The 23,194-nt window shown below is 37.6% G+C and overlaps 1 protein-coding gene across 1 annotated transcript in view; it reads left to right on the top strand.

Annotated features, from left to right (window-relative positions):
* The first annotated feature begins 15,694 nt into the window (after positions 1-15,694).
* IDO2 (indoleamine 2,3-dioxygenase 2) overlaps positions 15,695-23,194 on the top strand; it is a 66,199-nt gene continuing 58,699 nt past the window's right edge. Inside the window, exon 1 of the mRNA XM_077773094.1 lies at positions 15,695-15,865. Coding sequence (XP_077629220.1) covers positions 15,767-15,865 — 99 coding nt within the window. The 5' untranslated portion in view covers positions 15,695-15,766. The remainder of the gene's footprint in view (positions 15,866-23,194) is intronic.

Genomic DNA, 23,194 nt, shown 5'->3' with positions numbered 1-23,194 from the left:
TAATCTTCCTGATGTCAGGGACACTCTATTGTTTACTGACTCATGCATCCCCCAACCTTAGTACGCACTTAGCAAATATCTGTTGAATGAATATATAATCGATTGAGTCAACTCATGAATAAATTAATGTGGGCTAATAAAAGGGGTCACCTTTGAAATATAATTTCTCTCGGGAGGCTAGGGTTATCTGGCACTCACAATCTGGCATGGATTTACTTAATAATGGAATCTAAGAATGAATTCTGGAGAGGACCTTAGAAATTATATTACCCAGACTCATCATATTAAATGTTTATTTTTATTTTTGAGAAAGACAGAGCATGAACGTGCAAGTAAGGGAGAGGCAGAGAAAGAGGGACAGAAGACCTGAAGCAGGCTGAGAGCCCAATGAGGGGCTCAAACTCACAAATTATGAAATCATGACCTAAGCCAAAGTCAGACGCTTAATTAACTGAACCTCCCAGGCATCCTGAACTAAACTCATTTTAAAGATGACAAAGTTGAGTCTCAGAGAGTAAAGTTGCTTACTGAGGGTCACACAGTTGGTTATAAAGGGGAGGAGAACTTTAGTTTGTTGACCATTCTCATCTTTTTCACTAGACTTGATGTAGAACAGGTTAGAGAAAAAGGGAATTTGGGAAGGAGCGGGGAGGAAATGAGGTGACTTGACAGAATGTCATGAGATACAGTAGTATATGATTAGCTGGACATTGGCTATGCTATTAAAGATGAGAAGAGAAAAAAGGTACAATGACTGCCTGGGTGCAGAATTTGCAAATGCTTTCAATTTATGGAAAGCCCAGGTCTGAGGAAATTGGCTGAGTGCACACACACAAGCAGATTCAAGGAAGGAAATGTAGTCACTTATTTCTAAGGTCACACCTCTAAAAACAATTTTAACATTATTTTTCAAATACACCCTAACCCAATGAAATAGAGTGAAATCTCCCTGCTCATAGCAAAATTTCACTTGATTCCAGAGAAGATATACCAAATGTCAATGGTGATAGTTTTTAGGTGCATGGGACACATTTTTTTCCCCTTTATTCTCCTGTCAGTGTTTCAGCAATGAGCATATGTAAGTTTATAGTGAAAAAAGTATGCATGCATGAATGTATACATATCTGTGTGTGTACGTGTATAATTTTTAAAGATTAAAAGAAAGATCATCATGTCTTAGGGCTTGATGTGGTTCAGAAAGCACTAAATTGAGAAGTTTCAAAAGGTGGGTTCTTCTTGTGGTTCTGTTTTGGACATCTATGACCTTTGTGACCTTAGGCAAGTCACTTTGTATTTCTGTACAATGAGCATAATAATGCCTGCATGGCCTTGTTCACAAGGTTACTGCTGAATGAAATATAGTACTCAGATCTTAAGAAATTATAAAGAACTACTAGAATATAAGTAAGTAAATGGCGAAGGATCATTTATTGGCTCCAAGTTAAGATGTTTTTCTATCCTGTCTACTACATGAATCAATCTGGCTCCACAGCTACATGCTACGAGACTTCATATCAGGAGTTTCTTCTCCAGAACTGGTTTTACCTAATTAGTAATCAATCATCTTGACATGCAAAACATCTTTGATCCTCTCAGCCAGCCTCTGTACGCACATCTTCTCTTTAAGAACATTGTATATGGGGCACCTGGGTCACTCAGTTGGTTGAGCGTCAGACTTTGGCTCAGGTCATGATCTCGCAGTTTGTGGGTTTGAACCCCACATTGGGCTCCAGCTGTTAGCCTATTAGTGCAGAGCCTGCTTCAGTTCCTCTGTCCCTGTCTCTCTGACCCTCCCTGCTTATACTCTCCCCCAAAAATAAATAAATAATAAAAAAATATAAAAACAAAACAAAACAAAACATCGAAGTCATTGTCCCTAACACAGCACTGTTGTTAGGTAGGTGATAGGCAGACTGAAACTGGGCTTCAAGTTCTCCACAAAGGGTGTGGACACTTGTTCCTCAGAGTCTATTCTCTTATATCTGTCAAAACAATAGAGATCACAATCCCTGGTTTTCTTTTAACTCACTCTTCTCTGGACTGGAAGACATACGACCAAATATTAGATATATTTCTAAAGAAGTCCTGTTATTCTTTTTTTTTTTTTTTAAATGTTTTTTTTTTTTTTAGGAGGGAGAGAGNTATTCTCTTATATCTGTCAAAACAATAGAGATCACAATCCCTGGTTTTCTTTTAACTCACTCTTCTCTGGACTGGAAGACATACGACCAAATATTAGATATATTTCTAAAGAAGTCCTGTTATTCTTTTTTTTTTTTTTTAAATGTTTTATTTATTTCTAGGAGAGAGAGAGACAGCGTGGGCAGGGGAGGGTCAGAGAGAGAGGGAGATACAGACTCTGAAACAGGCTCCAGGCTCTGAGCTGGCAGTCAGCACAGAGCCCGACGGGGGCCTCGAACCCATGAACCGCGAGATCATGACCTGAGCGAAAGTCGGATGCTTAACCGACTAAGCCACCCGGGGGGCCCCAGAAGTCCTGTGATTCTTGCATCCGTGCCATGTGCCTCTGCTCTACCAGGAGGGAGAGGTCATTGCGTTACCTGAGGATGAACTGGTCTACTATGTAAGAGAAGGTTTTAGCAGTGAATTCTTAGTAACATGAGTTCTGTTCAAATAGAATTAGTGATAATTCTATTTGGAGTTGATAATTCTATTTGGAATTGATAATCCCATCCTAGTCTATGTCCTAGTAAATTCAGAAGTGTATAGTGGTAATTTACCTACATGCTGTTTTCCATAATCAAGGAAAATATAGCTTAAAAGATGTATCATTTCATATCAAGGGTATATAAAAAGTAAGTATACCTTACACCCTTCCTTATATACTTAACTTTTCCACGATAAATGGTTGAAGTTCCTTACATATAATTCATATCCTATTTTTCTCACTCTAATATACTAAATATAATATTACACATTACAGAGAGAATATTACTCAATTCATAGCACTGGAGTCCTCATATGCTTCTGTGAGACTTGGTACACAGAGATATACAGTTCTCCTGGTGAGTTATGAGCTAAAGATAGGAATTTACTCATTTCCAAAGAATTGTTTTATATACAATAAAAAATTTAAAAATTAGAAGTTCAGAGAGGCTAAAAAGTTGATATATAAACACAAACTTGGTGGTCCTTAAGGTTCTTGCCAACTCTGAGATACAATGGCCCATATAATGCATGAATCTGCCTCCAATGCCTCTGACAACATAGAAAACTCTTTTTTGAGCTTACATATATCAATTCACTTAATCATTTCAATGGGCTGATGAGATAAGTACTAGCTATTTTAAAGAAATTGAGACCCAGTAGAGTTCAGTACCTTTCAAAAGCCACATGGCTAGAATATGGCAAAGTAAAAGATTAAACCCAGGCAAATCACCCCTGGAATATGTCAAACCACTACTGTGAGTCCACACTCCACTGAAGGAAACATGTGCTTACACAGGAATTCCGCCTTATTTGACCTTTGCAATAGAAGTACTGGTTACTTGACTGCACAGGATCCCCCCCAAATTTCCAACTCATGCGTGATGTTTTGTTGTGTTGTAGTAACAAGAGAAAAGTAGGTAGGGTGATATTTCTGTGCCCATTACCGTCATTGGGTCAACCAGCCCAAGCTTCCCAAAATGGGAGCTCAGAGGCATATTCCTGACTCAGTATCCTGGAGACCTTTTGGTGGCTGTGCTTTTGCCATAGGAACTGTAGCCATGGAAACTTAGCCTAATGGGAGCTGAGCCAAATGGGAACAGAGCCAGTGCCTGGAAATATGGTGTCCTGCATGGGAGAGAAGAGGGGAAATTTGAAAGTTATAAATCTGCTTGGTAAAGGATCATTTGCTGGTGTCTACAGAGCTGAGTCCATTCACACTGACTTGGAAGTTGCAGTAAAAATAATAGACAAGAAAGTTGGAATGGTATAGTTCCACATAGGGTAAAAATGCATTGCCAATCGGATCAGCTTTCTACTTTAGACCCTTATAACTATTTTGAAGAGAGAAAGACTGTATATCTAGTATTAGAATTGTGCTATAATTTTAAAAAGGAGTAGTTATATAAAAAAACAGAATGAAGGCCTTTTTTAAAAGCGTAGGTTAAAAGGTCAGCCACCACACTGTCACAAGAAAGTTGTATCTTCATTTTCATTAGATACTACCCTAGGAACTCACCTCTTATGCAAAATGTGAATATTAAGATGCCATTATAAATAGCAGTATACATTATGTAGTTCTCCTAATTACATTTACCCCAGAATTGCAACTCAAAATGCACATGGACTTGGGTAATGTTTGGTATATGGGCTGTATGCTTTAGACATTACTTATTGGAAGGACAGCTTTGACATTGAGATAGTCAAAAATTTATAACATAAAGTAGTGTTGGTGGATTATAAAATGCTAACTTTTTTTTTTTTCTGAAGAAAACAAAGCCTGAGGTATGGAGCCACATTTGGTTATCAGAAATGTACATTGTGAATCATTACATCTTTTTTTTTTTATAACTATTCACAGGTTAAAATCAGACTGAAAAACAAAAATATGAGCAAATTTCCCAAAGGTCTTGTTAATATATCTAGTGTTTGATATGTGATTATTATTCACTATCCAAATGATGGAAAAGGTTTTCTCTTGTTGATAGAATGCGTTCACCTGGGGGCAACATCAGTACATACAGACTTGACAATTTACCAGAAGTATTAGAGGAAATAGGAATATACTTCCAGATTTATTCAGCTTTTAAGATCTATGTCTCTAAAAGTCACCTATAATACAAGGTAGTGTAAAAGCATTTTGATGAAAAATTAGCCTTGTGTTGGTTTTGAGGTTTGGTTTTATGATGGGCCGAAAATACCCCAAAGAGACAATTTTAAGTCAGATGAATGGTAAAACTGGGAAATCTTGCACCTTCATCACAGAAAATAAAGTTAATAGCTTGAAAAAGGACACAAAAGATATATATGGTCCGTGTCATCAAGAGTCATTGCATTTTTTTAGCACTGGGATCTATAATTTGAAGAAAGGAAAATCAAACTTATGGCTACACAAAAACATGCATATAGATGTTTAAACACCTTTATTCATAATTGTCAAAACTTGGAAGCAACCATGATGTCCTTCAGTAGGTGAATTGACAAGGAAACTGAGGTACACTGTAGCAATTTCTCCAGCATTTTAAAGAAACACTTCATTCAGCATTTAATTACTTTTTTTAATGTTTTATTTATTTCTGAGAGAGACAGAGAGAGAGACAGCCTGAGCAGAGGAGGGTCAGAGAGAGAGGGAGACACAGAACCTGAAGCAAGCTCCAAGATCTGAGCTAGCTGTCAGCAAAGAGCCTGACGCGGGCTCGAATCCACGAACTGTGAGATTGTGACCTGAGCTGAAGTCGGACGCTTAACCAACTGAGCCACCCAGATGCCCAGTATTAAGCATTTTAAGGAAACCAAGCATGGGCGCTCAGGTGGCTCAGTCAGTTAAAGTCAGTCGACTTTAGCTCAGGTCAGGATCTTATGGTTCGTTAGTTCAAGCCCCACATCAGGGTCTCTGCTGTCAGTGAAGTGCCCACCTCAGATCCTCTGTCTCCCTCTTTCTGCCCCTCCCCCACTCACTCTCTCAAAAATAAACATTAAAAAATAATTTTTATAAATAGACATAAAAAATAAAGAAATCAAGCAGAAAAAGAGCATGCATATCATATTACTAACTAGGTAAGTCAATCTGAAAAGGCTACATGCTGTATAATTCTAATTAAATGACATTCTGGAAAAGACAAAAGCATGGACAGTAGAAGAGTCACTGATTTTCAGGGCTTAGGGAAGAGGGAGAAGTGAACAAGCAAAACACAGAAGGTTTTTAATGCAGTGAAATTATTCTGTGTGGTACTACAATGGTAGATACATAACATTACACATTTGCTAAAACCCATAGAATGTACACATCAGAAGTGAACCCTAATATAACTTGTGGACTTTGGATGATAATGATGTGTCAGTGTAGGCTCATTGATTTTAACAACTGTACGTACCAGTGTGGTGTAGAAAACTGTGCTTATGGGGGCAAGAGATAAATGGAAATTCTCTGTACTCTCATTTTGCCATGATAACCTAAAACTGCTCTAAAAAATTAACTCTATGAAAAAGAAAACTGCTGTGTAGCCTTAGATAATTCATTTAGACTCTCCTGTCTGTTTATACATATCTAAAAGATCAGACGTAAGTAGATCCTTATTAACATGGCTTCCAACTCTTTGATTCAACCATTTATGTAACCTGCAAATTCATCCATGAAAAAAAGTAAATGGGAGGCTAGGTTCATCTAATGGAAATTTTATACCACATAAAGTCAACATGTGTTCAATAGTAGAATAGCAACTACATTTCTTCTAGATCTCAAAGACAATGATTTTCATGTAATAAATATTTTTATGTATTTATATACACAAGTTTACAAAATCAGTGGGATTGTTTTCTACCTATAACCCCACCAAAGAATCAGAATAGGAACTCTTTTCCTTATTTCGTGCTGATTTTTAAAAATGTTGGAGGAAAGATGGTTGAGGAAAGGGCAATACCAGAACAACCTGTCTTTTGAAGACAATGTCTTTTGAAGAATGTACATACCAGACCCTCTGATTTTCCAAAGATGATCAAAGCCTTGTGAACTCTGGGAACAGAGCCAGGGATCATGCTGATACAACCACCTCCCACATATCCATTTCTATCTGACAACCACTATTTTAGGCCATTGCCTAAGCCCAAACTGAAGGATTAACTTGTAGGGAAGTTTCTTTAAACTCTATTCCTATAGTTTTTAAAATTCTCTTTTAGAGCATGACACTTCTGCTCTTATACAGTGATTCTCTCTCTCTCTCTCCTTCTCTCCCTCCATCTCTCTCTCTCTCCCTCTCTCTCTCTCTCTCTCTCTCTCTCTGTATTTCAGCTGCTAGTTTATCTGTTCTCCACAGATAGGATCCATAGCTTTTTCTTACATCATAGCACTTACATCATAGCACTTAGCAATGCATTTAAAATATTGGCTGCTAAGAGAAAAAAAATATAAATGCTGTATTGACTCAATCAATATTTCATTACTGATGTTAAACCTAACTTTATAAGCATCACAATTTCTACCCTAATTACTCATCTATTCAATAACAATTTAATAGGCAAACGTGATATGCTAGTCCCTAAACTAGATAGTAGAGATGGAAAGGTTAAGAAACCAATCTTGAATCTCACTAGTGAAGAAATGGACAAATGAATTAATTCAACACAATGGGATGGAGGCTATGTAAAAATAAATGCAGAGTATGATAGTAGACAGCAGACTTATGGCTATAAGTCCACAACCCAGACTAGTGGGCAGCAGAGGGACAATTAGCTAAACAGGGAAGGGGAAGAAGTACTAAAAAGAGTCATAGTAAAAACAAACTTTCTAAGACAAGGTAATATGTGAGATGAGTTTTATTTTATAATTTTTAAAAATTTATTTATTTTTTATTTAAATCTAAGTTAACATATAGTGTAGTAACAATTTCAAAAATAGAATCCAGTGATTCACCACCTACATACAACACCCAATGCTCATCCCAACAAGCACCCTTCCCAATGCCCGTTGCTCACGTACCCCATCCCAATACCCCACCAGCAACCCTCAGTTATTTTCTCTGCATTTAAGATTCTCTTATGGTTTGTCTCCCTCTATGTTTTTATCCTCTTTTTGCTTCCTTTCTCTCATGTTCATCTGTTTTATTTCTTAAATTCCACATATGAGTGAAATCATATGATATGTGTCTTTCCCTGACTAACTTATTTTGCTTAGCATCATACACAAATACAAAGTTCCATCCACATTGTCACGAATGGCAAAATTTCATTCTCCTTGATGGCTGAGTAATATTGCATTGTATATATATATATACCACATCTTCTTTATCCATCCATCAGTCAATGGACATTTGGGTTCTTTCCATACTTTGGCTGTTGTCAACAGTGCTGCTATAAACATTGGGGTGACATGAGTTTTAAAGGATGATTAATGTTTATGCAAATGAAATAAAGTTTCGAAATTTCAGAAAAAGAGAAGCATGTACAAAGAACAAAGAACAGTGACATAAGCATGGTCTGTTTGAGGAAGTACACATAGTTCGATATGGCTGAAGCATAAAATTATAAGGGTGATAGGTTGGTGAAGCTAAACCATGATCAGCTGCAAAAGCCATGCAGTGAAATAATTTCAATTTATCTTGAAAACCAAGGGAAAGATTTTAAGGAGAGAAATAACTTTATTATATTTGTATATTTGAATAATACTTAAAGGAAAAGATTCTTATAACAAATAAATAAATGTTTAAATGATTCTGGTAGTAGTTGGAAATAAATATTGTATCTGTGGGATACTATGGGGAGGGGTCATGATAAAAACAAGGCAATGATTTCAGAGGTTATAAAAGTAATTCAAGTCTCAAATGATAGGAAAGTCTTATGGGATTAGATTTGAGGCAGAGAGATCATTTAGAGATTATGTTATGATATTCTAATCGTAAATAGCAAGAAATCAAAAACAATTGCAGCAGGATTGGCAATAAAGGGAAACATGAGAAATATTAAGGCAGTAGAACTGGCAAGACTGATGTTCTTTTGGATATAATGGAGAGGTAACTTCCAGGTCTCCAGCTGGTCAACTGTGGTACCAGGGCCAGCTTCATGGACATTCAACCTGTGCAGTCACCTAAGGTCTTGCATACAAAAAGGCTTAATGATTGGCTTAGTGTCTACTGTCAGCATCTTGAAATTCTGAATAATTTTGAACAAGGGTCCTTACCTTTTCATTTTCCATTTGCTCCTAACATTGTATTGCTGGTTCTGAAGGATACTATTCACCTGGATATGGAATAGATGAAGAAGATGAGCTTTGTTCTTATTACAAGAGAATAAATTGACAAGTACAGCTTGGATCTGTCATTAGGTAGTAGGCTCTATGTTCAAGACCTTGAGCTAGTTGCTGGAGGTTTTAAAAGCCTTTTCCCCCACCTTAATGAAAGGTGTCTAGGATATATTTAATGTGTTAAGATGTTTCATATGAAGCTTCCATAGAAGAGTAAAGTGAAGATGTCTAGTAGATGACAGAGGAGATACAACTGGAACAAAATGTTGGAAATCATCAATCTAGGTATAATAGCCAAAGTCTTTGAAGGGATGAAATCACCCACAGAGAGGGAACAAAGTAAGGAAAGGGAAGTCAGGACCTGAACTATGGAGATCACCAACAGAAAACTGTAACCAGAACAACAGGAGAGAATAACCAAAGCAGGGAAGGCCTGCCCCTAATGGTTAGGAGGGGTGAGTTTTATTTTATTTTATTTTATTTTATTTTATTATTTTAAATATTTATTTTTTAAATTTATTTTTAGAGAGAGAACATACCAGCTTGGGGAGAGGCAGAGGTAGAGGAGAGAGAGAGAATTCCAAGCAGGCTCTGCCACAGCACTGGATCCCACAAAACATGAGATTGTGATCTGAGCCAAAATCAAGAGTCAGATGTTTAATCAACTGAGCCAACCACACCTCCCCTATTTTTTATGTTTTTATTTTTTTTCCTTCCACTTCCCCTAAGAGGAGTAACTTTAAAGTCAGGCTCTCTATGCTCTAGTCCTAACTCCACCACTTACAAAAAGTATGACCTTAGGCTTTTACTTTAAGTTTTACAACTTCAGTAAAGTTCAGTTTCTGAACTTCAGTTTCTTCAACCGAATTATGGGAATAATAGTACCAAACTCACAGTGCTATTGTAAGGATTAAATGAGATGATCCATGGGAGGTGTTTACTACAAGACTTGGCACAGAAGAAAAATCAGTGAGTATTAACTTCTATTTTTTAATTATTATTTTTAGGTACAATCAAACCAAAAGGAAGAGATGCCATAGGAAATATCTAGAAGAGAGTTTAAAAAGAGAGAGAGAAAAGGGGAAGGGCAAGAGGAAGAAGAGGGTGACAAAATACCATATTCCTCCATTGTTCATGAGAAAGGAATGAGGGGCACCTGGGTGACTCATTCAGTTAAGTGTCTGACTCTCGATTTCAGCTCAGGTCATGATCTCATGGTTCATGTGTTCAAACCTCACATCAGGCTCCACACTGATGGTGCAGAGTCTGCTTGAAATTCTACCTCCCTCTCTTTCTGCCCCTCTCCTGCTGCCTCTCTACCTCTCTCTCAAAATAAATAAATAAACATTAGAAAGGAATGAAAAGTCCCCTTAAATTTACAAAGAAGGGATTTAATGAGCTTTAGAGGAATAGTTGCAGTGTACCAGCACTGTTTGGGTTGATTGTTTTTGACAATTCAGATTCTGGACTTGATCATTTTGATACTGAGACTCAGTATATCTGAAATTGCCACCATTAAACATATAAATGATATCTTAAAATTTTAAATTGTGGATGTTTTTTCTTCCTTTTCTGAATACTCCTTGTTCCATTTCCAAAGAACTCTAATACCCAGTCTAAGAGAAACAGAACCCTTATTGCACATTGATACTACCATAGTTCACAGGAAAGATAATTACAGAACCCAGGATTCTGAAACTCCAAATCTTTCTCTTAGGAGAGGAAATTCCTGGGCACAATTATGTTTCATGGACTTCCTCTTTGTAAATAAGAAAGATGCAAGGCAGATCTTCCTGGAGTGTGTGTTCATGAAGTTCCTTAGGACAGAGGAAGTCTGTGAGGCAGGGCCTTCAGTGGTGCAGTGGACCAGTACAAACTTCTACCTGGAATCGAGACCCCGGTTCTAAAAATATGGAGTTTACCATGACACTCTGAAAGACCACTTGTTTAACAAACATTTATGGAGCACCAGACACCGGACACATTCTGCTAAAGGAAAAAAAAATGCAAAGGTGGGTATGAATTCTTCCAGAAGCTTACAATCTAACAGAAAAGATGAGATACCTTTGTTAGTAAGTATCAAACCACAAGAACATGAAATGGGATGTGAAAGAAATCCAAGGTGATTGTAGAACTTTGCACAGCTAGAAAGATACTAATGGGTCAGGCAATGGGCATCGTTGGATGCCAGGTCAAGAACATTTGAACTTTAATTTATAGCAAGGAGCTGTTAAAAGGGTTTATGGTAGAGCCTGAAAGGTTCACTGACCCACAAATACCATAGATCTAAAACCTTGGGATCCAGAAAATTCAAGACTGAATATGTAGATTTGAGAACCTGGAAATATAGAATTGATGGTTAAGATCAGATAGAAATACATAAGCACAGTGAAGTAGAAAATATGTACAAATTGTAGATCAGGGCTGATATAAAAAAAGGAGTCAGCAATTGGAACAGAAAAGGATACAATAAGAATAATAGCAAAGAAAACGAGAAAAAACTTTTTTAAAAAAAGATTTCCAGAATGAGGTGAAAAGAGCATGAGAAAAACGGCCTTTTCAGTTATCTGATAAGTGTTTCACTTCTGATTTCTCATTTACTTATCCCAAAATGCCTCTTGGATAAACACTACCATTTTCTGCAGATGTGGAAACAGAGGCTCAGAATTTTAAGCTGCCTGTTAAAAAGCCACATAGTGGGTAGGTGATAGAGATTCATACTCACGTAGGCCTAGCTGAGTTCACAGTGGGACATTCTGGGCTGAGAGGCAGCTACTCAGAATTCCAGTCCAATCTTCATGTGCACTCTCAAGGATGACAGTTGATAAGTCATTTCACTTCCATAAATATCAAGCTTTTTACACATTTAATGAGGGTATTGAACCAGATCTTTTATTCTATAATGTTCCTTTCAATTCTGGTATTTTATTATTGTATGCTTTTATAATGTTATAGTAAATTCTTGAGAAGTTGTAGAGGGAGTGGATGAAAAATAACATGACTAGCATAAACAAAAATATCTGGGCCATCTGTTCATATGAAACTGATGGAGAAAACAAGATGATTAAACATGTAAAGCTTGAGAAATTACATTTAGAAGGTGTAAGAAACTGAATGTCAAGACTGGTTGAATATTGGGTTGAAGGAAAGAAGATAATTGAAACTGGCTCTCAGGTGTCATATGGAGCATAAATCAATTAGGCTACTTTAAAAATTTTTTTTCTAAATATAATTTATTGTCAAGCTAGCTACATACAGTGTATGCAGTGTGCTCATGGTTTCGGTAGTAGATTTCTATGACTCATCGCTTATATACAAGACCCAGTGTTCATCCCAACAAGTACCCTCCTCAATGCTCATCACCCATTTTCCTCTTCCCCCATCCCCCTTTCAAACCTGTTTGTTCTCTGTATTTTTTAAAACATTTTTATTTATTTCTGTGAGAGAGAGAGAGAGTGTGTGAGCAGGGGAGGGTCAGAGAGAGAGGGAGACACAGAATCAGAAACAGACTCCAGGCTCTGAGCTGGCTGTCAGCACAGAGCCCGTCGTGGGGCTTGAACCTACGAATGTGAGATCATGACCTGAGCCAAAGTCGGATGCTTAACTGACTGAGCCACCCAGGTGCCCCTGTTCTCTGTATTTAAGAGTCTCTGTTGGAAACAATTTTATTCCCCCTTCCTTTCCACCATGGTCTTCTGTTAAGTTTCTCAAATTCCACATATGAGTGAAAACATGATATCTTTCTCTGACTGACTTATTTCACTTAGCATAATACCCTCCAGTTCCATCCACATTGTTGCAAATAGCAAGATTTCATTATTTCTCATTGCCAAGTAGTATTCCATTGTATACACATACCACGTCTTCTTTATTCATTCATCAGTTGGTAAACATTTGGGCTCTTTTCATAACTTGGCTATTGTTGATAGCACTGCTATAAACATTGGGATACATGTGCCCTTATGAATCAGCACTCCTGTATCCTTTGGATAAATTCCTGGTAATGCTATTGTTGGCTTGTAGGGTAATTGTATTTTTAATATTTTGAGGAACCTCCACACTGTTTTCCAGAGTGGCTGCACCAGTTTGCATTCCCACCAACAGTGCAAGAGGGTTCCTCACCATCATGTGTTATTTCTTAAGTTGTTAATTTTAGTCAGTCTGACTGGTGTGAGGTGGTACCTCAGTATAAGTTTTTATCTGTATTTCCCTGATGACGAATGATGTTGAGCATCTTTTTATATGTCTCTTGGCCAGTTGGATGTCTTCTTTGGAAAAACGTCTATTCATGTCTTCTGCCCATTTCTTCACTAGACTGTTTTTTGGGTGTTGAGTTTGGTAAGTTCTTTATAGATTTTGGACACTAACCTTTTATCTGACATGCCATTGGCATATATCTTCTCCCATTCTGTCCGTTGCCTTTTAGTTTTGCTGATTGTCTCCACTGTGCAGAAGCTTTTAATTTTGATGAGGTCCCAATAGTTCATTTTTGCTTTTGTTTCCCTTGCCTTCTGAGGTGTGTTGAGTAAGAAGTCGCTGTGGCTGAGGTTAAAGAAGTTGTTAACCTGTTTTCTCCTCTAGGGTTTTGATGGTTTCCTGTCTCACGTTTAGGTTTTTCATCCACTTTGAGTTACTTTTGTGTCTGGTGGAAGAAAGTGATCTAGTTTCATTCTTCTGCATGTTGCTGTCCAGTTCTCCCAGCACCATTTGCTAAAGAGACTGTCTTTTCCATTGGATACTCTTTGCTGCTTTGTCAAAGATTAGTTGGCCACACATTTGTGGGTCCAATTCTGGGTTCTCTATTCAATCCCATTGACAACTGCACCAAGAACCATAAAATACCTAGGAATAAACCTAACCAAAGATGTAAAAGGTCTGTATGCTGAAAACTATAGAAAACTTATGAAAGAAATTGAAAAAGACACAAAGAAATGGAAAAACCTTCCATGCTCATAGATTGGAAGAATAAATATTGCTAAAATGTTGATGCTACCCAAAGCATTATATGCATTCAGTGCAATCCCAATCAAAATTGGCCTGGCATTCTTCTCAGAGTTAGAATAAACAATCATAAAATTTGTATGGAACCAAAAAGACCCCAAATAGCCAAAGTAACGTTGAAAAAGAAAACCAAAGTTGAAGGCTTCATAATCCCAGACTTTAACCTGTACTTCAAAGCTGTAATCATGAAGACAGTGTGGTATTGGCACAAAAACAGACACATAGACCAATTAGGCTGCTTTTGAAAGACAGCTTTTAAAATTGAACCTTCCACTGGAACTGTTCAATGAACGATCAGAGAATTTCTTGCGCTTAGCTTTTCTATTTATCATAGAGAAAAGGTAGAGGAAGTTGTGTTTAGATAAATTAGCTTCCAAATAAATTTGTTTACAATTTTTGACTTAAGTTTAGAGTCCATTTGGCAAAAGGTAGACTCTTCAGAATTTCCATAGTGCAGATCCATGGCCCGGAAGTTATAACTGGGCTCCATAGTAAAGAAAATTCAAACTATAGGAGCACCTGGGTGGTTCACTCAGTTAAGCATCCAACTTTTGATTTCAGCTCAGGTCATGACCTCATGATTGTGATATCGAGCCCTGAGTCAGGCTCCATGCTGAGCCTGGGGCCTTCTTGGGATTCTCTGTCCATCTCTCTCTGCACTTGCCTCCCCCCCATCTCTCTCTCTCTCTCTCTCTCTCTCTCTCTCTCACACACACACACACACACAATAAATAAATAAACACTTAAAAAAAAAAAGATTTTCTCCTTCTCTTTCTCTGTCCCTCCCCTGCTGGAACGCACACATGTGTGCATGTGCTCTCACTCTCTTTTTTATTTCTATCTCTCTCTCTTTCAAAAGCAAACAAACTGTAAGGGCACTTTTAACAGATAGCCCAGAAGCTTAACCTAGTGAACACAGCAATGGCTTGGAAATCAAGATACCTCAGCTCTAGTCCTCACTCTGCCAATAATTAGTGGAGTGACAATAGACAGGGTTATCCACACGTGTGTTCCTCAGTTTACTAATCTGTAAAATCAGTAAAAGTAGTAGTTATTTCATAGGTAAAATCACCAATTTTAGTACAAGTTTCTCAAAAGATGGTTGATAAAGGTAGAGGGTTCAATCAAATAATCTATTCAGGCTCTTAAGTCCCTTAATACCCACTGCTTCACTTGTTAAAAATATATATTTCCTCCTTGTTGCAGTTAAAGATTTCAAAAAATGATTAAATGTCATTGCTTAAAGTAAATCAAAGCAATTGTTTAGAATATGTTGTTCAGACCCCCTCTGAGGTTCTGATATGTATTTAGAGTCTTCCTACTGCTCTCCAGTAATTGTCTTTCAGTCAACTAACTGAAATATCTGTCTACATGTAACTCACTTCCAGTTTTAATTATTTGCTCTTTTGGGATAAAGACCCAGTTATCAAAATTCACTGTGGATGCGATTACTGTCAGGATATTTGTAATCAGCCATGACCGAAGTTTTAGTTCATTTCCCCTTTTCCGAAGGAGAGCAAATTTGTCTTTGGATTTGAAACCAGTCTTTAAAACCAATCTTCTCTTACTACATGTGTGTGAAAAGAAAGGAGATATTTTTTTCTTCTGTGATTCTGTTTGCCTGTTTTTGTTTTTTCTTTTAAATCAGCAGTCTCTAATTGTTTAAACAGCCTTGTGTCAGAAAAAGTTCATGGCATTCTGGAATTCAACCTCAGATCAAGGTTCTCCTCTGTTGCTGAGACACTGCAGAATTAATCGCAGCAAGAAGATGCCATCCTGAAGCTCCCTTAAGCTGGGTCTTGGATACATTTGGAGTAGTTGTCATTCAGAACGGGCTTCAGTGCAGATACTTCAGACAAAATTATGGAGCCTCAAAGTCAGAATTTGAAGACAATACCATTATTATCATTAAGAAGATTTCATATTTCTGAAGAGTATGGCTTTCTCCTTCCAAATCCTCTGGTAAGTATAGAGCCTTGGACCAGGACAGAATAGGTTTCTTGTGATGCTGATCCGTTCATTCTTTTATATGCTTAATTTATGTGGTCATTAGGGGATATGCAATATAAATACCTGAGAAAAATGTTACAAATGACTCAACATGGAATTATGAACGAGAGAAAAGTGACACCTACGTTCAAACGGAATGTTTTAATGGCGGTTGTTTTTAATAGTTTGTCTCTCAGTCTGGTAAACTTATTAGCAAATCTGGGTTACCAAGGGAAAGGCAGAATTTAGATAGAGATCAGGTAAGGGAGCAAATCAGTTTATCTTCACTTGCTAGTAGGAGAGCAGAAAGAACACAAAAGACCGTGGGTGCTTTCGGTGTTGGTAGGAAGAGCTAGATATTCACACACATTGCTGAGAATGTCTCAAGGGAAGGAACCCTTGAGAACTAACAATACCTATTTGTGATATGGAAGGCACAGCTTCTAATGCAATTCTGTTTCTTCAGTTAACCCTTACTAGCATTGTTTACTCGTTGTGGTTCAAAGCCTACCATGTTAAGACTGTAAGAGTTCTTAGAAACCATCTAGTCCCAGCTTCCTGGCTTTACATTGAAGCTAGCTGAAGTACACAAGAAGTGGCTTGCCAAAGTCATATTAATGTCAAAAAGCAGAGCAAGTACTCAGCACTGCTAACATCTTTGTTCTACTACATCATTGATAAGGGCCAAAACTACTCAGGTGAGAATCTAGGGGTCAAATAGGGCTGTTATTGTGATGACTTAATAGATCCAATTCTTCCCCCATCCCCATAGGCTTAATTTGTCTTTAACTACAAATAAAAAATGCTCTGGAATTCAATGACCTTTTATTGACTACCTACTCTAATGCTTATTTATTTTCGATTGTTATTAGAGGAATACAGATGAAGATCCCATTCATTCCCTGGTCCCGAAAGCTCTCTGTAGAGCTGTTAGTTGAGAGAACAAGTCACAAATCTACAAGTAACTTGAGCATTAGAAGTAATAACTTCAGGGTGTTACGGAGAGTAGGGTTGTAGCCCAGAGACAGATTGTAATCTCTGACTGCCACTAGGGTGACCATGGACCTGTATTTGCCAGCGACTTGAAAGGGTTGCCAAGATGTGAGACTTTCAGGGCTAAAGCAGGAAAGCCCCGGGCAAACCAGAACGTGTTAGTGACTTGCACTTACTAAATCTTGTAACCCTGTATAAGTGAAGCATTGCTTGACCCCCAGTGTTCACAGGCAGTGGGTGGAAACCTGGTTCCACTCCCTCTGGATTGCTGTGGAGCATGAAACACTTTAATAAATCCAGTATAGGGACTCGAAACAGTTCTTCGGATGCTGAATCCAGGGCTCATTCTGTGTGTGAAACTTGATTCGGGAATATTCCCATCATCCCTGGTTCACAAGGAAAGTAAAACCAATAGGTCAACATGTTGTAATTGAAGTTAAATATTTACACTGAGCAGAGGAAAAATGATAACATAAAGTATGTAACTTTATAGAGCCACAATGATTGAACTCCCCTCCTTGTTTCTTTTCTTTTCTTCTTCTTCTTTTTTTTTTTTATAAATAAGAACACTAGATGAGAAACAATAACAGTTTTAAGTGCTTGTGATTGGTTCTGAGCCAGATCATGTCTGTCTTGTGATTTGGTTAATGGCTACCCCTTAGAAGAATTTTTCCATTGCTGAGCTTATTATAAAAATACTCCCTGACAAACTGGGCCTACTTTATAATAGTCCTATGCCAGATTCCTGAAAATGCGATTCTGTGTTTCAGTTTTATTTTAGTTTCCTCTCATGGGTATGAAATTTTTAAACATCTCTATTTCTGGGAAGAGGTGGGAGAAGAAGCTTTTCATCAGAAGCCACCCCGTAGTTGCTTCATTCATCAGAAGGGGTTCTGTTGTCTGTTATCACAAGTTGGGTAATGTCTGTTACTAACTTTGCTAAGGACTCAAATAAGTTTTGCAATTCCTTTAGTTTAAAGGCAAGTGATGGGAGAACTGTTTCTTCACGTCCTCTGACCCAAAGATGTTCTTTCAGCAAGCTTAGTTGCTTACTATACATATTTACTTCAAAGTCTCTCTCCAGAAAACAGTCAAGCTAATGAATAAGAGAATATTCTGGCTTTAGGGGAGGGCCCTGGGTGGGTTTTCAGAGCTCTACCCCACTGTTTTCTATCCACTCTCAAACATTTCCAGGGTCTAACATTTCAGTGTAGAAAATGTATACCTGTCAGACCCATGTCCATAAATTTGCCACAAAAATCCTTTGCCAGATCATGTGTCCTGTGTGTATGTTTGCGAGTTTAGGTGGGAAGACGTGGGAAGTAATTTTTCTTTAGACATAAAGAATACAAGGAAGTCAGTTTGGCAGGAAAAGAGGAGTCTATGTACATGATAGTTGGAGATTAGATTGGCGTGGAACTAAGATTTCCAATGTTAGGCTTGAGTTTAGATTTCACACATCTGCAAATAATATAATGCAACAAGCATTCGAATATTTTCCCAAAAGACTGTTAAGCGCTGGGTGGGATCGAGCAGCAGCTGCTGAACTGTACACCAAAAGCACACAGGGAACTTTAAAAAATAATGATGCCAGAACCCCAACCCAACAGGTAATTCTGAATATCTAGCCTAAATGATTTGGTGTTTGAAAATCATAAAATGCCTTGAGGACAGTGCAGGTTCAGGTCAGAGATGAGAGTCTACACTTGAGAGGCTGACTATAGGAATAAAGGCGTCATGGCTACAAGAAACTCTGAGTAGAGGTTGAAGGCCATTTAAATGCAAAAACAAAGAAAAAAGGAAATTTTAAGTGTGCCATGGAGCAACAGAAAAAGGAATGATACCAATGGTCATGGGGACACTGGGAAGTGTATTCTTTATAACAATCAAGTGGCTACTTAGGAAAAAGAGATACATATACCTTCTCCTGTAGAAATCCAAAGCCCTTGATAGAAGCAGTGGACTCCAGGGGCAGCTGGGTGGCTTAGTTAATTAAGCATCCAACTGCTGGTTTTGGCTCAGGTCATGATCTCATAGGTTGTGAGTTCGAGCCCCTCATTGGGCTCTGTGCTGACAATTTGGAGTCTGCTTGATGCTCTCTCTCTTTCTCGCTCTTGCTGCCCCTCTCTTTCTCATTTTCTGTCTCCCTCTCTCAAAATAAATTTATAACTAAAAAAAAAAAAAAAGGAAAAGAAGCAGTGGGCTCCAGATGCTTAGAAAGAGTAGAAAAATAATTGCTTCAGTAGTATTTTGTAGCATTGGAGTCTGTAGTTTGCAAACAGAAGTTGTAAGTAGGGAATATCCAGATATTTCCCAGAGAAATTATTCCCACCTCTCCTAGTATATGGGACATGCCTGATCATATTGAAGGAGGATTTGAGGCAGTGATAGTGATAAAGTAGAGATAGAGACAAAGAGATCAGATTTCATAATAGTTAATGTAGATTAATAAAGGAAAATGTGTTTGGGGGTAGGGAGGTTGGATGATGTGTAGATTTCTGTGCCAAATTTTAAGAAACCAAGCAAGTTGAGTAAAGCCAAAGGGGAAATGGGCAGAGAGAGATAAGAAAATGGGAGGAGCAGAAATAGCGAAGACAATCATCCGGAAAGTGGAATTTTAAACAATGAAACCACTTAGAGTTTTCTCATGCAGGACAACTCTCCTCATGGAACAACATGAGGAGATGAGCTGACAGATCCTAAGAAAGAATGATATAATGGGGAAACACAAATCTGCTAATTTCACTCAAAATAAGGCTCAGGGAACTTATTAGTCTGCTAGGTCTGCTGTAACAAAATTACCACAGTTTTGGTGGCTTAAAACAACAGAAATTGATTCTTGCAGAAAGCTGAAGAGAAGTCTGAATTCAGGGTGTTCGCAGGCTCAGTTTCCCTCCAAACGCTCTACAGGAGGATCCTCACTCGCCTCTCCCTTCAACTTGGGGGTCCAGCCATTCCATTTTCATGGCAGCCTAACTCCACTCTCCGAGTCCATCTTCAGGTGGCCTTCTCAGTGGTTGTGTCTTCTCCCTCTTATCTCTATCTTCTAAGGACACTTGTTATCAGAGCCACACTAATCTGAGATGATATCATCTTGCAATCAGTCACTAACTAAGCTACACCAAAAAAGAGACTTTTTCCAAATGAAGTCACATTTATAGTTTCCAAGATCTTCCTTCCTTCCTCCCTCCCTCCCTCCCTCTCTTTTTCTTTTTTGCCTTTTGGAGGAAGCATACATTCAATACACCATAGGGAGTAAGATGAAAAGATAGAGAGTTAGAGGGAGGGAAGATGCCTGAGCAATCAGAAGTACAATTCTCCTAACACTCCCGAATCTGACCACACAAGTATGGGAGGCTAAAGACAATGAAATGTTGAATTCAAGATATCAAATGGTCTACGAGCCATAGGGACAGTTAAATATCATTGACCAGTTTTGTCAGCATAATAGCTCATGTTCACCAGCATGACCTCGATATTCTGAAGAAAAGGCACATCTTCTGCTAAAATCGTAACTTTCAGGTAGGAGGGAAGTTAGAATATGAGAAAGCATAGGGTGGGGAGTAATTATGTAACCAGAGTCACATGGGAAAGGAGCCTCTTCTACATGAATTCAAAAGGATATGCTAGACTGTTTCTGAGACTGTGGCCTGTGCAGTAGGAAGAGGGAAAAGGACCAAGAACATACTCTTTAAAGTGTATAAGTACCAAGAAATTTAATTTTGTGTTTTTATTCTCTGACTAAAAATAAAAAACAAAAATTTCATGTTGTGATGATAATTTGCAATAGAAAGATAGTGCCATAAAATCAGATTTTAGTTTCTTTCTTCACTTTTTCCAACTGAAGTCTTTGGATCCTCAGGAAATTATTCTTTTGGGTTCATGATGTGTCTTCATCTTCTTATTGTTTTATTTTAGAGAGAGAGACAGTGTGTGCATGTGCATGAGTTGGGGGGGGGTTTGCAGAGGAGAGAGAGAGAGAATCCTAAGCAGGCTCCACGCTAAGCAGGGCTCAGTCAAGGGTCAGATGCTCAACTGCCTGAGCCACCCAGATGCCCTATGATGTCTCTTCTCTTGGGACCATTCTAGTTAAAGAATAGTGCATAGTCGATAAGACAAATTCTGATTAATGGCATAATCAGATTCTGTAGTAGATACTGATTTGAGTTTGAATTCCAGCTGAAAGTCTTATCATAAGTTTTAAAACTAACAAGTTATATTTCATCTCTTTGAACCGTATTTTTCCTATGTGAGAATAACACTTTATGGGTATGCTACAAGGATCAAAGTGAGAAATCAGTAAACGTTAGATATGACTTCTCTGTAAAACCCCTTCTAATTTTGACACTCTAGTTTGAGTCTAGAACTCAATTCTAGACCAGTTTAGGTCATGGGTCTTACTGACAACAAGATAAGTTATGACCATACAGCCCCAAATTTCTAAATCGTGGCCAATTTGAAATAGAATAACCCCATTTCATACAATATTATGCCAATATTTATCAAACTATGTGTGTTAATTTGATTTTGAAACATGATTACCCTAAATACCTCCCAACTCTTTTTAATAACATCTTTAGGGGCATCTGAGTGGCTCAGTCGGTTAAGCGTCTGACTTCAGCTAAGGTCATGATCTCGTGATTGTGGGTTCAAGCCCCACATCAGGTTCTGTGCTGACAGCTCAGAACCTGGAGCCTGCTTCAGGTTCTGTGTCTTCTCTCTCTGGCCCTCTCCCACTCATGTTCTGGCTCTCTCTCTCTCTCAAAAAATAAATCAGTGTTAAAATTAAAAAAAAATAACATCTTTATAATTGATCAAAATCTTTTCATTATATTTAATGAAGGTTAATAAGTCCCATAAATTGACAATCCAATGTTTGATATTTTACTTCACATTTATTTTTACTGTTTATTGTTAATTTTTATGAATTGGGGAACTACTGAGGTATACAGGCTTGTCATTAGCCTCAATGAATGATTTTATGAAAAATATTCTAAATATGGCTATGTTATTACTAAATTAATAGAAGCATATTAAATAAATATCAAAAATTTTAAACATGTTTGAAACTGATTATTCATGGCTCCACGATAGAATTAAAATACCTTTGAAATCTGAGGGTAATTTACCAAAGAATGTGTATGTCCAGGAATGTGATTGTGTGTGTGTATATGTGTATGTTTGCAGAGTCGTAAAGTTGTAATCCTATTGCATATCCAAACTTGTTCTCTGCGTGTTTATCTTGATACCATAAAATAAATTTTTGCCTGAAATTAGTCAGTGTTAATAATATAATTTTAATGGTTGCATCAAATGCCATTTGCATGATATAACACTGAAATTTAAATGACATTGGTCATATTGGTCAATTACAATTTTCTCTCACTATAAATAAAACTGATACGTAAAACTTTTGTGTCTATTTCACCCTTGATGTTTTAATTCAAACCAAACTATTTGTACAAAAATTCACTACCTTGTCCCTGAAAATACCTTGTCAACATTAGCTAATTTAGAACCCTTTCTCATCATTCTTTCTAGCCTCCAACCGTTTGTTCTCTCTCTTTGTCTCTCTCTCTCTCTCTCTTCGTCTCTCCCTCTCTCTAGTGTAAAGTTAATGACCCTCTCTGGGTTTACTATTCATTCTCTCAATTTTTTTTCACTAGCATATTATTCATTGTTTCAATTTTGTGAGTGACAAAATGCCCTACATTTAAGGGCACTTAGATAGATGCTTAGAATACAATAGGAGACCAAAACAAAAGATTTGAGTGCTCTAGTGACTAATTAGCTTAGTGCCAATTAAAAGCTATAGTCTATTATTTATCTAGTGTTGATTATGGGAAATGACTGTGCTCCCTTTCTAGGTGGAGAGAGGGGCCAGAGAAGGCAAATTGCTTTCTTGGGGAACTGCTATCCATAGCTACTCAGCTTCAGTCTCAAATCAGTATATCCTCCAACAGTTTATGAAAATATTCTCTTCAAACATCTTTTATATTCTTTTTCTAGGTTTTCCTAATTTCATGCATCATAATTTTCTTTCTTTTAAAATTTTTTTAATGTTTACTTATTTTTGAGAAAGAGACAGAGTGTGAGCAGGGGAGGAGAGGAAAGAGAGGGAGACACAGGATATGAAGAAGGCTCCAAGCTCAGAGCCTGAAGTGGGGCTCGAACTCATGAACGGTGAGATCATGACCTGAGATCAGATGTTTAACCAACTGAGCCACCCAGGCGCCCCCTACATAATAATAATCTTTTTTTTTTAAATTTTTTAAATTTTTTAAAAATTTTTTTTAACTGAGTTTGGTT

This window comes from Crocuta crocuta, unplaced genomic scaffold (genome assembly GCF_008692635.1).
Source record: "Crocuta crocuta isolate KB4526 unplaced genomic scaffold, BGI_CrCroc_1.0 scaffold177, whole genome shotgun sequence".
In the NCBI taxonomy this organism is placed as follows: domain Eukaryota; kingdom Metazoa; phylum Chordata; class Mammalia; order Carnivora; family Hyaenidae; genus Crocuta; species Crocuta crocuta.
Note: the sequence above shows the minus strand (reverse complement) of the source record. Positions and strands in the feature narration are given on the sequence as shown.